Source organism: Nerophis ophidion, linkage group LG21 (genome assembly GCF_033978795.1).
Source record: "Nerophis ophidion isolate RoL-2023_Sa linkage group LG21, RoL_Noph_v1.0, whole genome shotgun sequence".
Taxonomy (NCBI): domain Eukaryota; kingdom Metazoa; phylum Chordata; class Actinopteri; order Syngnathiformes; family Syngnathidae; genus Nerophis; species Nerophis ophidion.
In genome coordinates this window covers 34,440,947-34,460,494 of record NC_084631.1, presented here as the reverse complement: position 1 = coordinate 34,460,494, position 19,548 = coordinate 34,440,947, and the positions used below count along the sequence as shown (strand labels likewise).

At 37.2% G+C, this 19,548-nt stretch overlaps 1 protein-coding gene across 1 annotated transcript; it reads right to left on the bottom strand.

The window, feature by feature from the left end:
* Nucleotides 1-6,129: 6,129 nt before the first annotated feature.
* LOC133540028 (gap junction beta-4 protein-like) lies at nt 6,130-19,525 on the bottom strand. Its single transcript, XM_061882498.1, has 3 exons — nt 19,251-19,525; nt 11,275-11,712; nt 6,130-9,445 (listed from the first exon to the last, which is right to left on the bottom strand). The coding sequence occupies exons 2-3, from the start codon at nt 11,659-11,661 to the stop codon at nt 8,990-8,992; spliced, it is 843 nt and encodes a 280-aa protein (XP_061738482.1). The 5' UTR covers nt 11,662-11,712; nt 19,251-19,525; the 3' UTR covers nt 6,130-8,989.
* Nucleotides 19,526-19,548: the final 23 nt, after the last annotated feature.

Below are 19,548 nucleotides of genomic sequence, written 5' to 3'. Positions count from 1 at the left end.
AACAAAATGTCAATATTCAATAAAAAATTACATTATTTGAAAAACATGTCTAAATATTTATTCTAGGCTATTTATGCAATATTAAAAAAATTGTGAAAAACTGCATTCATTATTTGGTATTCGGTATTCGGCCTTCGGCCAAGCGTTTAACTTCTATTTGGCTTTGGCTTCGGCCACAAATTTTCATTTCGGTGCATCCCTAGTTAAAATTCTCACAACTACATGCCGATCTCCCATCGTTTACTAATTTACCTTTTCTATAGTTCCACACCACAAAATAATACAAGTGCCTGCTGATATTGTATGATGTAAATATCGGTATCGGCCCATACTTAAGAACCTAATATCATTCAATCTGCTTTCCCGAGTTGCTGGGTAAACTCCTCCGAAACTTTTCATAAAATAATTTTTGCTGATGATACAAATTTGTTTACCTCACACAGGAGCCTAGACGATCTACAAGCAACTGTCAATTCAGAGCTTGTGAAAGTGGATTCCTGGTTCAAATCCAATAAGCCAGGGGTAGGGAACCTATGGCTCGGGAGCCAGATGTGGCTCTTTTGATGACTGCACCTGGCTCTCGGATAAATTTGAGCTGACATTGCTTAATATGATAAGTAATGAATAATTCCACTTGTAATCACAGTGTTAAAAATAATGTTCAAAATATAAAACGTTCTCATGCATTTTTAATCCATCCATCTGTTTTCTACCGCACCCGTTCAAGAATTTGCGTTAATGGTAAGAAGTTATTTATTTATTCTTGGTTAGTGTGGGGTTTGTCAGACCACCAAGCACCGGCATGAGAGCCTGTTTCAGGGTTACAATATTGTTTTATTTTTCAATAAGTCTCTCAGTTGCTTTCCAGCAATAGTATTTTTCTCTTTTGTTTTCGCTCGCGCTCTGGCTCCAGCCCCAACCCCGTCTCTCCTCCTGGCTGCTGCTTATAACAGAGCGACAGGTGATTAGATAACAAGGCCCAGGTGGGCCATCTACGCACCTGTCACTGATTTCGAGGCCGGTCCTGGCACACCCCAGTTCGCTGCAGGCCGGCAGGCCACGCCCCCTCCACAGTTAGCTCGAGAATAACAATGTTATTACAAAGAATAAGAGACCTATAATACTCTATAAATGTTGGTCTTACTTAAAAATGCATGCGTTTAGTTTTGTTCAGTGTAAAAAAAAAATATTATATGGCTCTTACAGAAATACATTTTAAAATATTTGGCTTTTTGGCTCTCTCAGCCAAAAAAGTTCCCGACCCCTGCAATAAGCTCTCACTTAATGTAAATAAAACACATTTTATTCTATTTCGTTCTAATAAAAAACGGACAAATACTGAGCACTGCCATATCAACATCAATGGGCAGGAAATACAGAGAGTATACTCCACAAAATTCCTGGGGGGTCATTATTGACGAATGGCTCAATTTCAAATGTCACATTAGCCATCTGTTCAACAAAGTATCCAAATATGTTGGCCTGTTCTTTCACCTTTGTCATTATCTTCCTCTTTATGCTCTACTTACCTTATACAAAACTCTCTTTGAACCACATCTAAACTACTGTAATATCATCTGGTGGAACACCTTCCCTACCTACCTTCACAAATTAGAATCCATGCAAAAGAAAATTATACGGGACCTGTCATGGTCCAAGTTTAATGCCCCCACTCGTTATCTATTTCATAAATATCAGCTCTTAAAGGGGAACATTATCACAATTTCAAAAGGGGTAAAAACAATAAAAAATCAGTTCCCAGTGGTTTGTTTTATTTTTTAAAGTTTTTTTCAAAATCTTACCTGTCCCGGAATATCCCTAAATAAAGCTTTAAAGTGCCTTATTTTCGTTATCTTCGAAACCACTATCCATGATGTCATACAGTGCTGCCAATACAAACAACATGGCGGTTACCACAGCAAGATTTAGCGACATTAGCTCGGATTCAGACTCAGATTTCAGTGGTTTAAGCGATTCAACAGGTTACGCATGAAACAGATGGTCGGAGTATGGAGGCAGATAGCGAAAACGAAATTGAAGAAGAAACTGATTAGCATCGCCGGTAAAATGTGCGGACCAAACGATCAGGACTTTCGCATCTTGTGACACTGGAGCAACTTAAATATGTCGATTGGTAAGTGTTTGTTTCGCATTAAATGTGGGTATATAGTTTCAAATGTACATACAGCTAGCGTAAATAGCATGTTAGCATCGATTAGCGTAGCATGTTAGCATCGATTAGCTGGCAGTCATGCTGCGACCAAATCTTCACATTCACATTCACTATGTGTATATATATATATATATATATATATATATATATATATATATATATATATATATATTTACATATATATATATATATATATATATATATATATATATATAATGACTAAAAATTAGAACCTTTTGGCTATTTTCATTTTGTAAAAGTAGCTCTAAAAGGAACACAGTTTGGAGGCTCCTGGTATAAACTTCTTGACATTTTAAAACCACTTCTTGTAAACACAAAATGTGAACATGCACCTTACCTGAGTTTGAGCGAAGCCTTTGAAACGAGTCCAAGTTGTTGTGCTCGGACGATCTCCAACCCGCATTTGAACTCAACTTGTTTTGCACCATTTTTGCGGCATTCTATTTTTAAACGCAGACTGACACTTTAGTCTGGAACATGTGCTAAAGCAAACAAGCATTGACAAGTAATAATGACAAACAATGCTGTTTGGAAAGTTATCGCTTGGGTCTTATTATTTTTTCCATAGCGATGATTCTTGATATTTCTATATGAATATATTTTTGTCAACAACAGGAAAACAATAATATATGAGAAAATAGGGGTGTACGGTGTACCGGTACTAGTGTAGTATTGCGGTACTAATGAATCAAAAACAGTACTATAATCTATTGTCGTGACATCGCTGTTTTTAGGAGCAGTGGAGCATTTTCGGCAGCGCACGATCACTGACGACTTCCAAGCAGACACAGCGTGTAGGCAGGAAAGGGAGAATGGATGCATTTTGTTGTAAAAAATAACAAAGGTGAAGTTATAACACTGAAACACCCTCAGGAAGAGGTGCTTTAAGACATGGCTAGCTAGTTAGTAGCTAACATCTTCTAAATCACTAATCCTTGCCGCCATGGCGACAAATAAAGCAAGTTTCTTACAGGACAAGGAATAGCTTAACATGCTTCACTACACACTAGCTCACTGGCGTCGCAATGTAAACAAATGCCAGGGGTGGATCTACACCTGACATCCACTGTAATGATACCAAGTACAAGAGCGTATCTCGTCAATACTACAATGATTACATCGATATTTTTTATCCTAAAAAAAAAATCATATTGTGTTTATAAACTCCGTAAATACGTCCCTGGACACATGAGTACTTTGAATATGACCAATGTACAGTATGATCCTGTAACTACTTGGTATCGGATCGATACCTAAATGTGTGGTATCATCCAAAACTAATGTAAAGTATCAAAAAGGAGAAGTGATTATTACATTTTAACAGAAGTGTAGATAGAACATGTTAAAACAGAAAGCAAGCAGATATTAACAGTAAATGAACAGGTGGATTGATAATCCATTTTTACAGTTTGTCCTTTATAATGTGTACAAAATAATAGGTGTATAAATGACACAATATGTCACTGCATATGTCAGCAGACTAATTAGGAGTCTTTGCTTGTTTACTTACTACTAAAAGACAAGTTGTCTAGTACGTTCACTATTTTATTTAAGGAATAATAAACACATGTTTATTGTACCCTAAAATTTTATGTTAAAATAATGCAATTTTTTGTGGTCCCCTTAATATAGAAAAGTCTCAAAATAAATTTTGGTACCTGTACCAAAAAGATGAATGGATAACTGACAATAACAATACAGAATAGAAGGTGCTGGATGTTCAGTTTAATCACTGGACAGAGGTAGAATTTTAGTTTATTTTTGTGAGGATACGTTGCATGTTTGTCATCAGTTCCTGTTTCAGCACCCCTGGGTTTGTGTTTCTCGGTTGCCATGGGTGCTGATTATTTTCACCTGCCTCTGATTTGTGTTCGGGACGCTCACCTGCTCCCGGGCACTAATCGGAGAGCGGTGTATTCCTGCCTTTCGCCACCACTCGTTCTGGCTGTTTTAGTTCAGTCAAAATAATTAATCAATGTTTACTGATATAGCCCTAAATCACAAGTGTCTCAAAGGGCTGCACAAGCCACAACGACATCTTCTGGCTCAGATCCCACATGTGCTTCTATGCAACACGTTACGTTGGATGATTCCATGCTTCTCTGATTCCCGCTTTTATGCTAAGCTTTCACGCTACCCAGTTCCTTTAGAGACGGCGTGGCGTGGTTGGGAGAGTGGCGGTGCCAGCAAACTGAGGGTTCCTGGTTCAATCCCCACCTTCTACTAACCTAGTCACGATCGTTGTCCTTGAGCAAGACATTTTACCGTTGTGGTTAGGGTCTCACCATCAGTGTGTGAATGTTTGTGTGAATGGGTGAATGTGGAAATAGTGTCAACATTTTTTTAGTACCTAGAACAGGGGTAGGGAACCTATGGCTCTAGAGCCAGATGTGGCTCTTTTGATGACTGCATCTGGCTCTGATAAATCTGACCTGACGTTGCTTAAAACGATAAGTAATGAATAATTCTACTTGTAATCACAGTGTTAAAAATAATAAAATTATAAAACATTCTCATACATTTTTAATCCATCCATCTGTTTTCTACCACACCTGTTCAAGAAGTTGCATTAATAGTAAGAAGTTATTTATTTATTATTGGTTAGTGTGGAGCTTGCCCTCCTGGGGGTTCTTCAGACCACCAAGCACCGACATGAGAGCCTGTTTCAGGGTTACGATATTGTTTTATTTTTCAATAAGTCTCTCAGTTGCTTTCCAGCAATAGTATTTCCAGCCCCAACCCCGTCTCTCCTCCTGGCTGCTGCTTATAACAGAGCGACAGGTGATTAGATAACAAGGCCCAGGTGGGCCATCTACGCACCTGTCGCTGCAGGCCCGCAGGCCACGCCCCCTCCACAGTTAGCTTCAGAATAACAATGTCATTACAAAGAATAAGAGACCTGTTATACTCTAGAAATGTTGGTCTTACTTAAAAATGCACGTGTTTAGTTTTGTTCAGTGTTAAAAAAAAACAACTATACGGCTCTTACGAAAATATATTTTAAAATATTTGGCTTTTTGGCTCTCTCAGCCAAAAAGGTTCCCGACCCCTGACCTAGAAGGTATAAAAGCGCTATACAAGTATAACCCATTTACCATTGGGGCGGTATAGCTCGTTTGGTAGAGTGGCCGTGCCAGCAACTTGAGGGTTCCAGGTTCGATTCCCGCTTTCGCCATCCTAGTCACTGCCGTTGTGTCCTTGGGCAAGACACTTTACCCATCTGCTCCCAGTGCCACCCACACTGGTTTAAATGGATCTTAGATATTGGGTTTCACTATGTAAAGCGCTGAGATAGGCGCCAGCGCCCCCCGCGACCCCAAAAGGGAATAAGCGGTAGAAAATGGATGGATGGATGGATGTAAAGCGCTTTGAGTCACTAGAGAAAAGCGCTATATACATATAATCCACTTCACTTCACCATTTTTCTCCCCGTGCGATCGCCACACGTCTTTTTTGGTTTGTATCTTATAGTTTTGTCTTTTTGCATGTTTCCTGGACAATAAATTATTGTCTTACCTTCACATTGCCTCCCGAGTTCCTGCTGCATTTTGGGAGAACGACCTGTGCAGTAAAATGCGACTCAAGCGTGACAGTTTTGTATTTATATACATATATATATACATATATATATATATATATATATACCCATATTTAAACTAAATAAATAATATAATAATACACGCTGTTGATATGTTGTAGTTTAAAAATAGCATGTGTAAGATAGCCACAATAGAAACAACAATCCTTAGCAGTAAAGTGCTTGCCAGTAACTATCAAACAACACGGCACCAAATTTGGCGATAATGTTCTTCAAAAACCACTAAAACATTACACAAACTTAGTAATTCCCACCAATACTGTATGAAAAACTGTCCAACCGGAACTCTTGAATAACTAAAGTTTCTTGGGTGAATAATGTCAACTCACTACACCGGTATGTTTTAGCGCTTTCATGGCGAGTTTACTGACAGATATAATTAAGAACTTTACACGACTTTATACAAGCAATGGCAACAGCGGAGGATGAATGTCCCATAACAAAAAGATAGAGAAAAAGAAGAAGCTCATCGACTACAGTGTCGGCACGGACTACAAAGGCAGATGCGTGCAATTTTTCAGGACTTATGCAGATCATTAGTACAAATCAGCAGGTAAGAAAAGTCGCTTTTGCAAACATTTGCGAAACAAAACGCCAGATAATACAAACCCCGTTTCCATGTGTGTTGGGAAATTGTGTTTGATGTAAATATAAACGGAAAACAATGATTTATAAATCCTTTTTAACCCATATTCAGTTGAATGCACTACAAAGACAAGATATTTGATGTTCAAACTCATAAACTTTAATTTTTTTTGCAAACAATACTTAACTTAGAATTTCATGGTTGCAACACGTGCCAAAGTAGTTGGGAAATGGCATGTTCACCACTGTGTTACATCACATTTTCTTTTAACAACACTCAATAAACGTTTGGAAACTGAGGAAACTAATTGTTAAAGCTTTGAAAATGGAATTATTTACCATTCTTGCTTGATGTATAGCTTAAGTTGTTCAACAGTCCGGGGTCTTGTTGTCGTATTTTACGCTTCAAAATGCGCCAGACATTTTCAATGGGAGACATTTCTGTACTGCAGGCGGGCCAAGAAAGTACCCGCACTTTTTACTACGAAGCCACGCTGTTGTAACACGTGGCTTGGCATTGTTTTGCTGAAATAAGCAGGGGCGTCCATGATAACGTTGTTTGGATGACAACATATGTTGTTCCAAAACCTGTATGGACCATTCAGCATTAATGGTGCCTTCACAGATGTGTAAGTTACCCATGCCTTGGGCACTAATACACCCCCATACCATCACAGATGCTGGCTTTTCAACTTTGCGCCTCTAACAATCTGGATGGTTATTTTCCTCTTTGTTCCGGAGGACACCACGTCCACTGTTTCCAAATATAATTTGAAATGTGGACTCGTCAGACCACAGAACACTTTTCCACTTTGCATCAGTCCATCTTAGATGAGCTCGGGCCCAGCGAAGCTGGCGGCGTTTCTGTGTGTTGTTGATAAATGGGTTTGGCTTTGCATAGTAGAATTTTAACCTGCACTTACAGATGTAGCGACCAACTGTAGTTACTGACAGTGGTTTTATGAAGTGTTCCTGAGCCCATGTGGTGATATCCTTTACACACTGATGTCGGTTTTTTATGCAGTACAGCCTGAGGGATCAAAGGTCCGTAATATCATCGCGTACGTGCAGTGATATCTCCAGATTCTTTGAACCTTTTGATGATTTTACGGACAGTAGATGGTAAAATCCCTAAATTTTTTGCAATAGCTCGTTGAGAAATGTTGTTCTAAAACTGTTCGACAATTTGCTTACAAATTGGTGACCCTCGCCCCATCCTTGTTTGTGAATTACTTAACATTTCATGGAAGCTGTTTTTATTCCCAATCATGGCACCCACCTGTTCCCAATTAGCCTGCACACCTGTGGGATGTTCCAAATAAGTGTTTGATGAGCATTCCTCAACTTTATCAGTATTTATTGCCACCTTTCCCAACTTCTTTGTCACGTGTTAGTGGCATCAAATTCTAAAGTTAATGATTATTTGCAAAAAAAAAAATGTTTAATCACTTTTAACATCAGATATGTTGTCTTTGTAGCATATTCAACTGAATATGGGTTGAATATGATTTGGAAATCATTGTATTCGGTTTATATTTACATTTAACACAATTTCCCAACTCATATGGAAACGGGGTTTGTATGTTTTATCTTATACACGCACCATAATAATACTCCTATGCTGAAGCACAGTACAATCCATCAAGCGGTGCGGCTTCAGAGCTTACCAAGGTCGTACTAAAACATTTGGATGGATTTTGGAGCGCCGTGTGTAATCCATCCATCCATCCTTATTCTTCCGCTTATCCGAGGCAGTGTCAAGGGGGCAGCAGCCCAAGCAGGGAGCCCAGACTTCCCTCTCCCCAGCCACTTGGTCCAGCTCCTCCAGGGGAATCGCGAGGCGTTTTCAGGCCAGCCGGGAGACATAGTCTTCCCAACGTGTCCTGGGTCTTTCCAGTGGCCTCCCTACCGGTTGGACGTGCCTTAAACACCTCCCTAGAGAGGCATTCGGGCGGCATCCTGAGCAGATGCCCGAACCAACTCATCTGGCTCCTCTCGATTAGTTTGAGTTCCTACCGGATGACAGAGCTTCTCACCCTATCTCTAAGGGAGAACCCCGCCACCCGGCGGAGGAAGCTCATTTCGGACTCTTTGTACCCGCGATCTTGTCTTTTCTGTCATAACCCAAAGTTCATGACCACAGGTGAGGATGGGAACGTAGATCGACCGGTAAATTGAGAGCTTTGCCTTCCGGCTCCGCTCCTTCTTCACCACAACGGATCGATACAGCGTCCGCATTACTGAAGACGCCACACCGATCCGCCTGTCGACCTCACGATCCACTCTTCCCTCACTGGTAAACAAGACTCCGAGGTACTTGAACTCCTCCGCTTGGGGTAATGTTCTATATTTTCAACGGAACATACTGTATAAAATGCTGGTGTTGTTTTTTGGATTCATATTGCAGTCTACACATATCTCTTATGTTTGACTGCCATCTACTGGTCACACTTATTATTACCGCATGTACCAAATAAAATAGTTTTCTTGAAATATACACCAAAATACATCCTGAAACATTTAAGTTTTTAGTCATTTTTACCAAAAATCCCTTAAATGCGAAAAGTCATCCCTGAATCTATGAGCATGCCCTCAGTCAGTCTCATATCTCCTCAAGTGTGCTTCACCTTGCCATTTCTACTCTCGGAATCGTTTTTTTGCTGTGCCTGCCCTTCCTTTTCCGCCACGTTGTTGAGGTTGTTGAGGTAGCTGATGGAGATGGTGGGATCCCCCCTGTTGGACCACAATTCCGTCAGAGGCACCATCTCCTGCTCGGCGGCGAACTCCCGACTCTTCCTCTTGTTCCTCCTCACCCAGCATTTCAGAATGCGCTGGCAGATGAGGTACGTGAACTCGCAGACGCAGATGAGGATGCAGACCAGGGATGAGACCACCATGAAGAGGGTGAAGATTTTCTTCTCCGTGGGCTTGGAAATGTAGCAGTCCACCGTGTTGGGGCAGGGCTCCAGGGAGCACTTGGACAGTCGAGGCATGTCGAAGTCCTTGTAAAAGTAATGGAGGAGGTAGACAAAGCTGATGTCGAACACGATCTTGAAAATCAGGCTTACCTAATTGAAGAGAAGTCATATTTACCATTCAGGGGCCAATGTTATGCAACAGACACTTTTTGTTGGTTTCATTAGTAACATTCGTCCGTAGAATCTGTTTACTTGTGAGAAAAAGCTATCATATCTGTCAGAATAATTCAAGTTTCAATGAGTTCCCGGCGAGCAGACACGAGCCGTCTTTGATCTTACCAATCAAAAGACTTGTAAAACTCCACTGTGTAGGATAGGAAGCGACACGAAGGTGTCAGGTTCTTTGATGTTTTTTAATCCCCAGGAAGATTTTGTCTTGACCCGAGATCTACAAAGCAGGGAGAGGAAGCAGGGCCTGACCCCTCTCCAGGCACATTTTCTTTGAACTGTTTTGTAACCAAAGGCAACGGCTGTTTACGACCCCCCTTCTTTTAGAAACTGCTGTTGCCATGTAATCAGGGAAAGTCCAAATAAAAGAGGAGGTGTACAATCTTTCGTCAGAGCGTGGTGGAAGACTGTACAAAGAGTACAGCCCAGACGTTTCTCCTCAATTGAGTAAAATTGAATTCTTCCATCCATTTTCTAACGCTTGTCCCATTCGGGGTCACAGGGGGGTTCACTGGAGCCCATCTCAGCTGCATTCAGGCAAAACGCAGTGTACACCCTGGACAAGTCGCCACCTCATCGCAGGGCTGTCTGTTTAATTATTTGCTTCTTTGTCTGTAAACTAAATGTCATCAGTGTTTGAACCTGACAATATCCCTCAGTTGGTGTCCTTTCAAGTAGAGGTGGGTGGATTAACAATGGGAATTTTACAGGGGATGAAAAATGGCAGCCAAGTTGCCAGTTTTTACAGTGATGCCGAACAGAGTGACTTTCAGGCTTATGCACACACACACGCACCCGTGAACTACTACTATACAGTTAAAGTACCTATGGTACTAGGTGTGGCGGAATGATTCTCTGCAATTGACCCATTACACTTGATCACACCCTGGGAGGTGAGGGGCGCAGTGAGAAGCGAATCATTTTTGGTGATTTAACCCCCAATTCCAACCCTTGATGCTGAATGCCAAACAGGGAGGCAATGGCTCCCTTTTATGTAGTCTTTGGTATGACTTGGCCGGGGTTTTAACCTCACAACCTACCAATCTCAGGGCGGACACTTTAACCACTAGGCCACTGAGTACTACTATACAGATACGCTACGTCCTGGGCATGACGTTAAAGTGCATCCGGCAGTGGAGGCTCCTCTAAGGGGTCTTGGGGCACTAAGAGGTTAACCCCTTTACCACTGTTACCCCAGGTGGCTCTTGGCAAAGGCCTAGTACCTGGCTGCCCCCTAGCCAGGGATACGGTGAAGACCTCAATGGCGGAGCAGGCGGAAGGCGGTAGATGTAAGAACGACTACAATGGCTGCGATGGCGGAAGGAGGCACCCCCACATCCATGTGGGCCCAGTTATGGGGAAATCACCCAAGACCTCAACGGTGGAACAGCTGGAGGATGATTGCTAACCCGATGAAGCGTCACAACGGCTGGGATGGCGGGTGACCGACCACCAGGCGCTCGCCATCGTGTCCCAACTCCGGGCCTGGCTCCAGAGGGGGACTCCGTTGAGGGAAGTCCGAGTCTTTGTTGTTGATTGGCAACATTAAATCGTCCTTAGTGTGTGAATGTGACTGTGAATGTAGTCTATCTGTGTTGGCCCCGTGATGAGGTGGCGACTTGTCCAGGGTGTACACGCCTTCAGCCCGAATGCAGCTGAGATAGGCTCCAGCACCCCCCGCGACCCCAAAAGGAAATGGATCGATACATGGACATGTAAAAAACAATGTAAACATCATCAGCAATGCTTACCAAGTATGTCCACCAGAGACCTCCGCGTTTCTTCCCAGGGTTGGCGTAGTTCCTCCCCTTGTGCGTTAGGGCGTATGTCTTGTTCTTCTTCTCGCGGTACTTGACATGGGCCGTCACCAACAGGGAGGGGCAGGTGACGAAGATGAGCTGCAGGGACCACAGGCGGATGTGGGAGACGGGGAAGATGGCGTCGTAGCAGACGTTGCTGCAGCCCAGCTGGGCCGTGTTGCACGTGAAGCCCCGGTTCTCGTCGCCCCACACTTGCTGTGCCGCCACCACGAACACCAGCACCCGGAAGACGAAGACCATGGAGAGCCAGACGCGGCCAAAGGCCGTGGAGTACTGGCTGACCCCGCTGAGGAGGACCTGCAGTGCCGACCAGTTCATAGCTGCTGCCTGGCGGGGGTGGAGGAAGTTCTCAAAACGGTCGCCCCGAGTCTACAAAGGAAGTGGACTGTGAGCAACGGCTTTTTTGGGGGAGGGGGTAAACATGACTTTTTAATCATCAAACCACAATAATGGCTTTGTTCTGCATTTTTTAAATCATTTATTCAACGTCTTCAACATTTTACGGGGCAAAAACCAGCTAGCACATTGCTAGCTGGCAACTACCATAGCTTTAATAGCTAGCTGCCAACTTGTGCACTAATTTAATAGCAAGCTGCCAACTTGTGCACTAATTGCTAGACAACAACTAGATGACAACGAACAAGTTGATTGCTTGCTGGCAACTAGCATAGCTTTAATGGCTAAATAGCTGACCAGCGAAAGACCAGCTAACCAACTAGCTATCAGCTAGCTAAAGACCAGCTAGCTATAGACAAGCTAACCTACTAGCTAGCTGACCAGCTATACACCATCTATATGACTGACCAGCTAGAGACCACCTAGCAATAGGCTAGGTAAAGACCAGCTAACCTGATACCCAGGTGGCTAGCTGGTCAGCTAAAGACCAGCTAACCAGCTAGCCAGGTGGCAGACCAGCTGAAGACCAGCTAGCAGATTGCTAGCTGGTAACTAGAATAACTTTAGTAGCTAGCTGCCAAATTGTGCACTAATTGCTAGAACACAAATAGCAAGTTGATTGCTAACTGGCAACTAGCTAAGCTTAAATGGCTAGATAGTTGACCAGCTAAAGACCAGCTAGCCTGCTATCCAGCTAGCAACCAGCTAGCCAGTTAACAACCAGCTAGCCAGTTTGCTATCTGACCAGCTGAAGACCAGGTAGCTGATTGCTAGCTGGCAACTAGCATAGCTTTAACAGCTAGCTGCCAACTTGTGCACTAATTGCTAGAAGACAACTAGCAAGTTGATTGCTTGCTGGCAACTATCATAGCCTTAATAGTTAGCTGGCAACTGGTGCATTTATTGCTTGTAGGCAAATATCAAAGCGCTAATAGCTAGCTACCAACTATTGCACTAATCGCTAGCTGACAACTAGCAAGCTGATTGCTAACTGGCAACTAACTTAGCTTTAATAACTAGATAGCAGAAAAGTTAAAGACCAGCTAGCTGATTGACCAGCTAAAGATCAGCTAACCAGTTAGCGAGGTAGCTAGCTGACCAGGGAAAGATCAACTACCATAGCTTTAATAGCTAGCTGCCAACTTTTTCACTAATTGCTAGAAGACAACTAGCAAGCTGATTACTAGCTGGCAATTAGCTAAGCTTTAATGGCTAGATAGTTGACCAGCTATAGACCAGCTAGCAATCAGCTAGCCAGTTAGCAACCAGCTAGACAGTTAGCTATCTGACTAGCTGAAGACCAGGTAGCTGATTGCTAGCAAGCAACTAGCTAAGCTTTAATGGCTAGATAGTTGACCAGCTAAGGACCAGCTAGCAATCAGCTAGCCAGTTAGCAACCAGCTAGCCAGTTAGCTATCTGACTAGCTGAAGACCAGGTAGCCGATTGCTAGCTGGCAACTAGCATAGCTTTAACAGCTAGCTGCCAACTTGTGCACTAATTGCTAGAAGACAACTAACAAGTTGATTGCTAGCTGGCAACTATCATAGCCTTAATAGCTAGCTGGCAACTGGTGCAGTTATTGCTTATTGGCAATTATCAAAGCGCTAATAGCTAGCTACCAGCTTTTGCACTAATCGCTAGCTGGCAACTAGCTAAGCTTTAATGACTCAATAGCAGACAAGTTAAAGACCAGCTAGCTGATTGACCAGCTAAAGATTAGCTAACCAGTTAGCCAGGTAGCTAGCTGACCAGCAAAATACCAACTACCATAGCTTTAATAGCTAGCTGCCAACTTGTGCACTAATTGCTAAATAACAACTAGCAAGATAATTGCTAGCGGGCAACTATCATAGCCTTAACAGCTAGCTGGAAACTAGTGCGCCTATTGCTTAGTGGCAAATAACAAATCGCTAATAGCTACCTACCAACTTTTTCACTAATCGCTAGCTGACAACCAGCAAGCTGATTGCTAGCTGGCAACTAGCCTAGCTTTCATAGCTCGCTGCCAACTTGTGCACTAATCGCTGGTTGAAAACTAGCAAGCTGATTGCTAACTGGCAGCTAGCACAGCTTTATTTGCAAGCTGCCAACTGATTGCTAGCTGGCGACTAGTGCAATTATTGTTTATTGGCAAATAGCAAAGCGCTAATAGTTTGCTACTAAATTGTGCAATAATCGCTAGCTGACAGCTAGCATAGTGCTAATAGCTACCTGGAGACTGGCTAACGTAAATATAATGATATCACAATTTTATTTGTCATTATAAACATGCACGATACTTTTATTTTTTCATAAAAAAATAAAGTTTTTATCTTCAATGGAACAAACAACAAAACAATTCTATCATGGTTTTTCGCATCAAAATAAAATCCTGAAAACAATTTTAAGTTTGTACATTTTTTTGCAATAAAAACAAGATTCGGAAGATTTTAAACTTCATTAAAAAAATAACAACAATAACCACTTTTTGGGATAAAAAAATCTAACTTAAGTTTTTATCACTGATGGAGCGAACAACAACAACAAAAAAAAAGGCTCTATTATTATATTTTTCAGATTAAAATGATACATTACATATGGAGATATATACTTTTTTTAAGCAAATAAATACATTTATTTTATGGTTTTATCGAATTGGAATAATTTCCCTTTTTTAAAAAAAATAACTGACAATGTTCATGTTTGTTATTTTAAAGCTGAAAGATAAAATGATAAACAACATATATAAACAAGTGAAAAAGCCCTCGTTTTCTCAATGTGAAAACCTTCGTTAACTTTCAAAGTTTTACTTAAAAAAATAACTGAATATAGAGGATTTTAAATTTTAGTAAAAAAAAAATTACAACAATGTTTTATCTTTTTTAATTAAAAATATATATTTTTTATCGTTAAAGGAACAAACAACAAAACAATGATATCATGGTTTTTCACATCAAAATAAAAACCCAACAACACTTTCAGGTTTGTACATTTTTTTGCAGTAAAAACAGGGGATTTTACACTTTATTTAAAAAAAGACAACTTTTTTTGGATGAAAAAAATTAAACTCATGGGAAAGAACAAGAAAAAAAGTCTCAATTTCTTTTTTCAGATTTAAAAACTACATTACATTTATAAATGTATACTTTTTTAGGCAAATGCATCTTCTTGCAAGAATCTATTATATAGCTTTTTTTTGTCAAGTTGTACTAATATCCCTGTTTTTTTTTGTTTTTTTTTAAATAATTGACAACTCAATTATGTTCATTCCCTCCCACTGACAATGTTCATGTTTATCATTTTAAAGCTGCAAGATAAAATTAAAGAACAAACAACAAAACAATGATATCATTGCTTCTCGCCTCAAAATATAAAACCCTACTACTCTTTCAGGTTTGTAAAATTTTTTTGCAATAAAAACAGGGTATTTTAAACTATATTAAAAAAAAAAAGGACAACTTTTTTGGATGAAAAAAATCGAACTCATGTAAGAGAACAACAAAAAAAAGCTTCTTTTATTATTATTATTATTTTTTTCCGATTTTAAAACTTATTACATTTGGAGAAATATACTTTTATTTTTAGGCAAATACATGCTCTTGCAAGAATATATTATATAGCTTTTGTCAAATTGGACTCATTTCCTTCCTAAAACTTTCAATGTTTTACGTAATAAAAAAAAAAAGAATTTAGAGGATTTTACATTTTATAAAAAAAACAAACAAACTGATTTATCTTTTTTTTTTAAGAACGTTTTTAAGATAATATCATTTAAGGAACAAACATCCAAACACTGATGTCATGGTTTCTCGCCTCAAAACTACTTTTTCAGGTTTGTAAATTTTTTTTGCAATAAAAACAAGGGATTTTACACTTTATTTTAAAAAAAGGCAACTTTTTTGGATGAAACAAATCCAACTCATGGGAGAGAACAACAAAAAAAGCCTCCTTTATTTTTTTCTGATTTAAAACTACAATACATTTGGAGATTTATACTTTTTTAGGCAAATACATCCTCTTGCAATAGTCTAATATATACCTTTTGTCAAATTGGAATAATTTCCTGACTTAACTTTCAATGTTTTATTTCATTAAAAAAAAACAGAATTTAGAGGATTTTAAATTTCCTACAAAATAATATAAAAACGATGATTTGTCTTTTTTTTTTTTAAATAAAAAAATTAGGTTTTTATCATTAAAGGAACAAAGAACAAAACAATGATATCATTGTTTCTCGCCTCAAAATATAAAATCCAACTACTCTTTCAGGTTTGTAAATTTTTTTTTGCAATAAAAACATGGGATTTTAGACTTTATTTTAAAAAAGACTACTTTTTTAGACAAAAAAAAAGAAAGCCTACATAATTTTTTCTGATTTAAAAACTGCAATAAATTTGGAGATTTATACTTTTTTAAACAAATAAATCCTCTTGTAATAATCTAATATATAATTTTTGTCAAATTGGACTCATTTCCTTACTTAACTTTCAATGTTTTACTTAATAATAATAAAAAAAATGAATTGAGAGGATTTAAAATTTTATTAAAAAAAATAAAAACAATGATTTATCTTTTTGTATTTTTTTTATTAATTAAAAAATAAAGTTTTTATCATTAAAGGAACAAAGAACAAAACAATGATATCATGGTTTCTCCCCTCAAAATATAAAACCCAACTTCTCTTTCAGTACTTTGCAATAAAAACAGGGGATTTTACACTTTGTTTTAAAAAAGACTACTTTTTTTAGATTAAAAAAAAATCTAACTCATCGGAGAAAACAACAAAAAAAAGTCTAAATTTTTTTTCAGATTTAAAAACTACATTACATTTGGAAATCTATACTTTTTTAAGCAAATACATCCTCTTGTAATAATCTAATATATACCTTTTGTCAAATTGGACTAATTTCCTGACTTAACTTTCAATGTTTTATTTCATTAAAAAAAAACAGAATTTAGAGGATTTTAAATTTCCTACAAAATAATATAAAAACGATGATTTGTCTTTTTTTTTTTTTAAATAAAAAAATTAGGTTTTTATCATTAAAGGAACAAAGAACAAAACAATGATATCATTGTTTCTCGCCTCAAAATATAAAATCCAACTACTCTTTCAGGTTTGTAAATTTTTTTTTGCAATAAAAACATGGGATTTTAGACTTTATTTTAAAAAAGACTACTTTTTTAGACAAAAAAAAAAGAAAGCCTACATAATTTTTTCTGATTTAAAAACTGCAATAAATTTGGAGATTTATACTTTTTTAAACAAATAAATCCTCTTGTAATAATCTAATATATAATTTTTGTCAAATTGGACTAATTTCCTTACTTAACTTTCAATGTTTTACTTAATAATAATAAAAAAAAAATGAATTGAGAGGATTCAAAATTTTATAAAAAAAAATAAAAACAATGATTTATCTTTTTGTATTTTTTTTATTAATTAAAAAATAAAGTTTTTATCATTAAAGGAACAAAGCACAAAACAATGATATCATGGTTTCTCGCCTCAGAATATAAAACCCAACTACTCTTTCAGTACTTTGCAATAAAAACGGGATCTCACACTTTATTTTAAAAAATACTACTTTTTTAGAATTAAAAAAAATCGAACTCATGGGAGAAAACAACAAAAAAAAAGTCTCCATTTTTTTTTCAGATTTAAAAACTACAATACATTTGGAAATTTATACTTTTTTAAGCAAATACATCCTCTTGTAATAATCTAATATATACCTTTTGTCAAGTTGGACTAATTTCCTTACTTAACTTTCAATTTTTTACTCTGAAAAAAACTGAATTTAGAGGATTTTAAATCTTATTTAAAAAAAAAATAAAAACAATGTATTATCTTTTTTTTTTTTTATCAATTCAAAAATAAAGTTTTTATCATTAAAGGAACAAAGAACAAAACAATGATATCATGGTTTCTCGCCTCAAAATATAAAACCCAACTACTCTTTCACTACTTTGAAATAAAAACAGGGGATTTTACACTTTATTTTAAAAAAGACTACTTGTTTAGATAAAAAAAAAAATCAAACTCATGGGAGAAAACAACAACAAAAAGTCTCCTTTTTTTTTCAGATTTAAAAACTACAATACATTTGGAGATCTATACTTTTTTAAGCAAATAAATTGTCTTGCAATAATCTAATATAAACCTTTTGTCAAATTGGAATAATTTCCGTACTTAACTTTCAATTTTTCACTCTGAAAAAAACAGAATTTAGAGGATTTTAAATTTTATTAAAAAAATAAATAAAAACAATGTATTATCTTATTTTTTTTTTTTATCAATTCAAAAATAAAGTTTTTATCATTAAAGGAACAAAGAACAAAACAATGATATCATGGTTTCTCCCCTCAAAATATAAAACCCAACTACTCTTTCACTACTTTGAAATAAAAACAGGGGATTTTACACTTTATTTTAAAAAAGACTACTTGTTTAGATAAAAAAAAAATCAAACTCATGGGAGAAAACAACAACAAAAAAAATCTCAATTTTTTTTTCAGATTTAAAAACTACAATACATTTGGAGATCTATACTTTTTTAAGCAAATAAATCCTCTTGCAATAATCTAATATATACCTTTTGTCAAATTGGACTAATTTCCTTACTTAACTTTCAATGTTTTACTCTAAAAAAACCTGAATTTAGAGGATTTTAAATTTAATAAAAAAAAAATAAAAACAATGTATAATTTTTTAAATTTTTTTTATTAATTCAAAAATAACGTTTTTATCATTAAAGGAACAAATAACAAAACAATGATATCATGTTTTCTACCCTCAAAATATTAAACCCAACTATTCTTTCAGTACTTTGCAATAAAAACAGGGGATTTTACACCTTGTTTTTGAAAAGACTACTTTTTTAGATTTAAAAAAATCGAACTCATGGGAGAAAACAAAAAAAAAAAAGTCTCCATTTTTTTGCAGATTTAAAAACTACATTACATTTGGAGATCTATACTTTTTTAAGCAAATACATCCTCTTGCAATAATCAAATATATACCTTTTGTCAAATTGGACTAATTTCCTTACTTAACGTTCAATGTTTTACTTAAAAAAAAAAATGAATTTAGAGGATTTTAAATTTTATTGAAAAAAAACAACAATGTATTATCTTTTTTTAAATTTTTTTTATTAATTCGAAGATAAAGTTTTTATCATTAAAGGAACGAAGAACAAAACAATGATATCATGGTTTCTCGCCTCAAAATATAAAACCCAACTTCTCTTTCAGTACTTAGCAATAAAAACAGGGGATTTTACACTTTATTTTAAAAAAGACTACTTTTTTAGATTCAAAAAAATCTAACTCATGGGAGAAAACCCAAAAAAAAAAGTCTCCATTTTTTTTTCAGATTTAAAAACTACATTACATTTGGAGATATATACTTTTTTAAGCAAATAAACCCTCATGCAAACATCTATTATATACCTTTTGTCAATGTACTTTTCCTTTTTTAGCTGACCAGTCCATATTGGAAGTCTTTGATCCCTGCACAAAGTCAACATACCTTTTTAGTTGGGAAAAGCCTTGAAAAGGAGTCGCTCCTACAGGGACCGACTTCACTTGTGATGACGGTTCACCATTAAGGAACAAAAGGCGAAAGAAACTTCGCCCAACACTGGTATGCACATTCCAATTAAACTTGTTTGGGGAACTGTCACAACACACAAAATGAAACCCAACTTTCCCAACTTACCCAACCCTTAAATTTTAAATGGGTAAATTTAGGTATGCAGTGGTTTGTTTATAATCTATGGATTACTGCTTGCACTTTTAACTTGTCTATACAGACTTGTCACCTGACT

Coding starts and splice junctions, on each gene's coding strand:
- LOC133540028 (XM_061882498.1), bottom strand. CDS start 11,661: ATGAACTGGTCGGCACTGCAGGTCCTCCTCAGCGGGGTCAGCCAGTAC. Junction 9,446..11,274: donor GTCTCTGGTGGACATACTTG/GTAAGCATTGCT, acceptor CTCTTCAATTAG/GTAAGCCTGATTTTCAAGAT.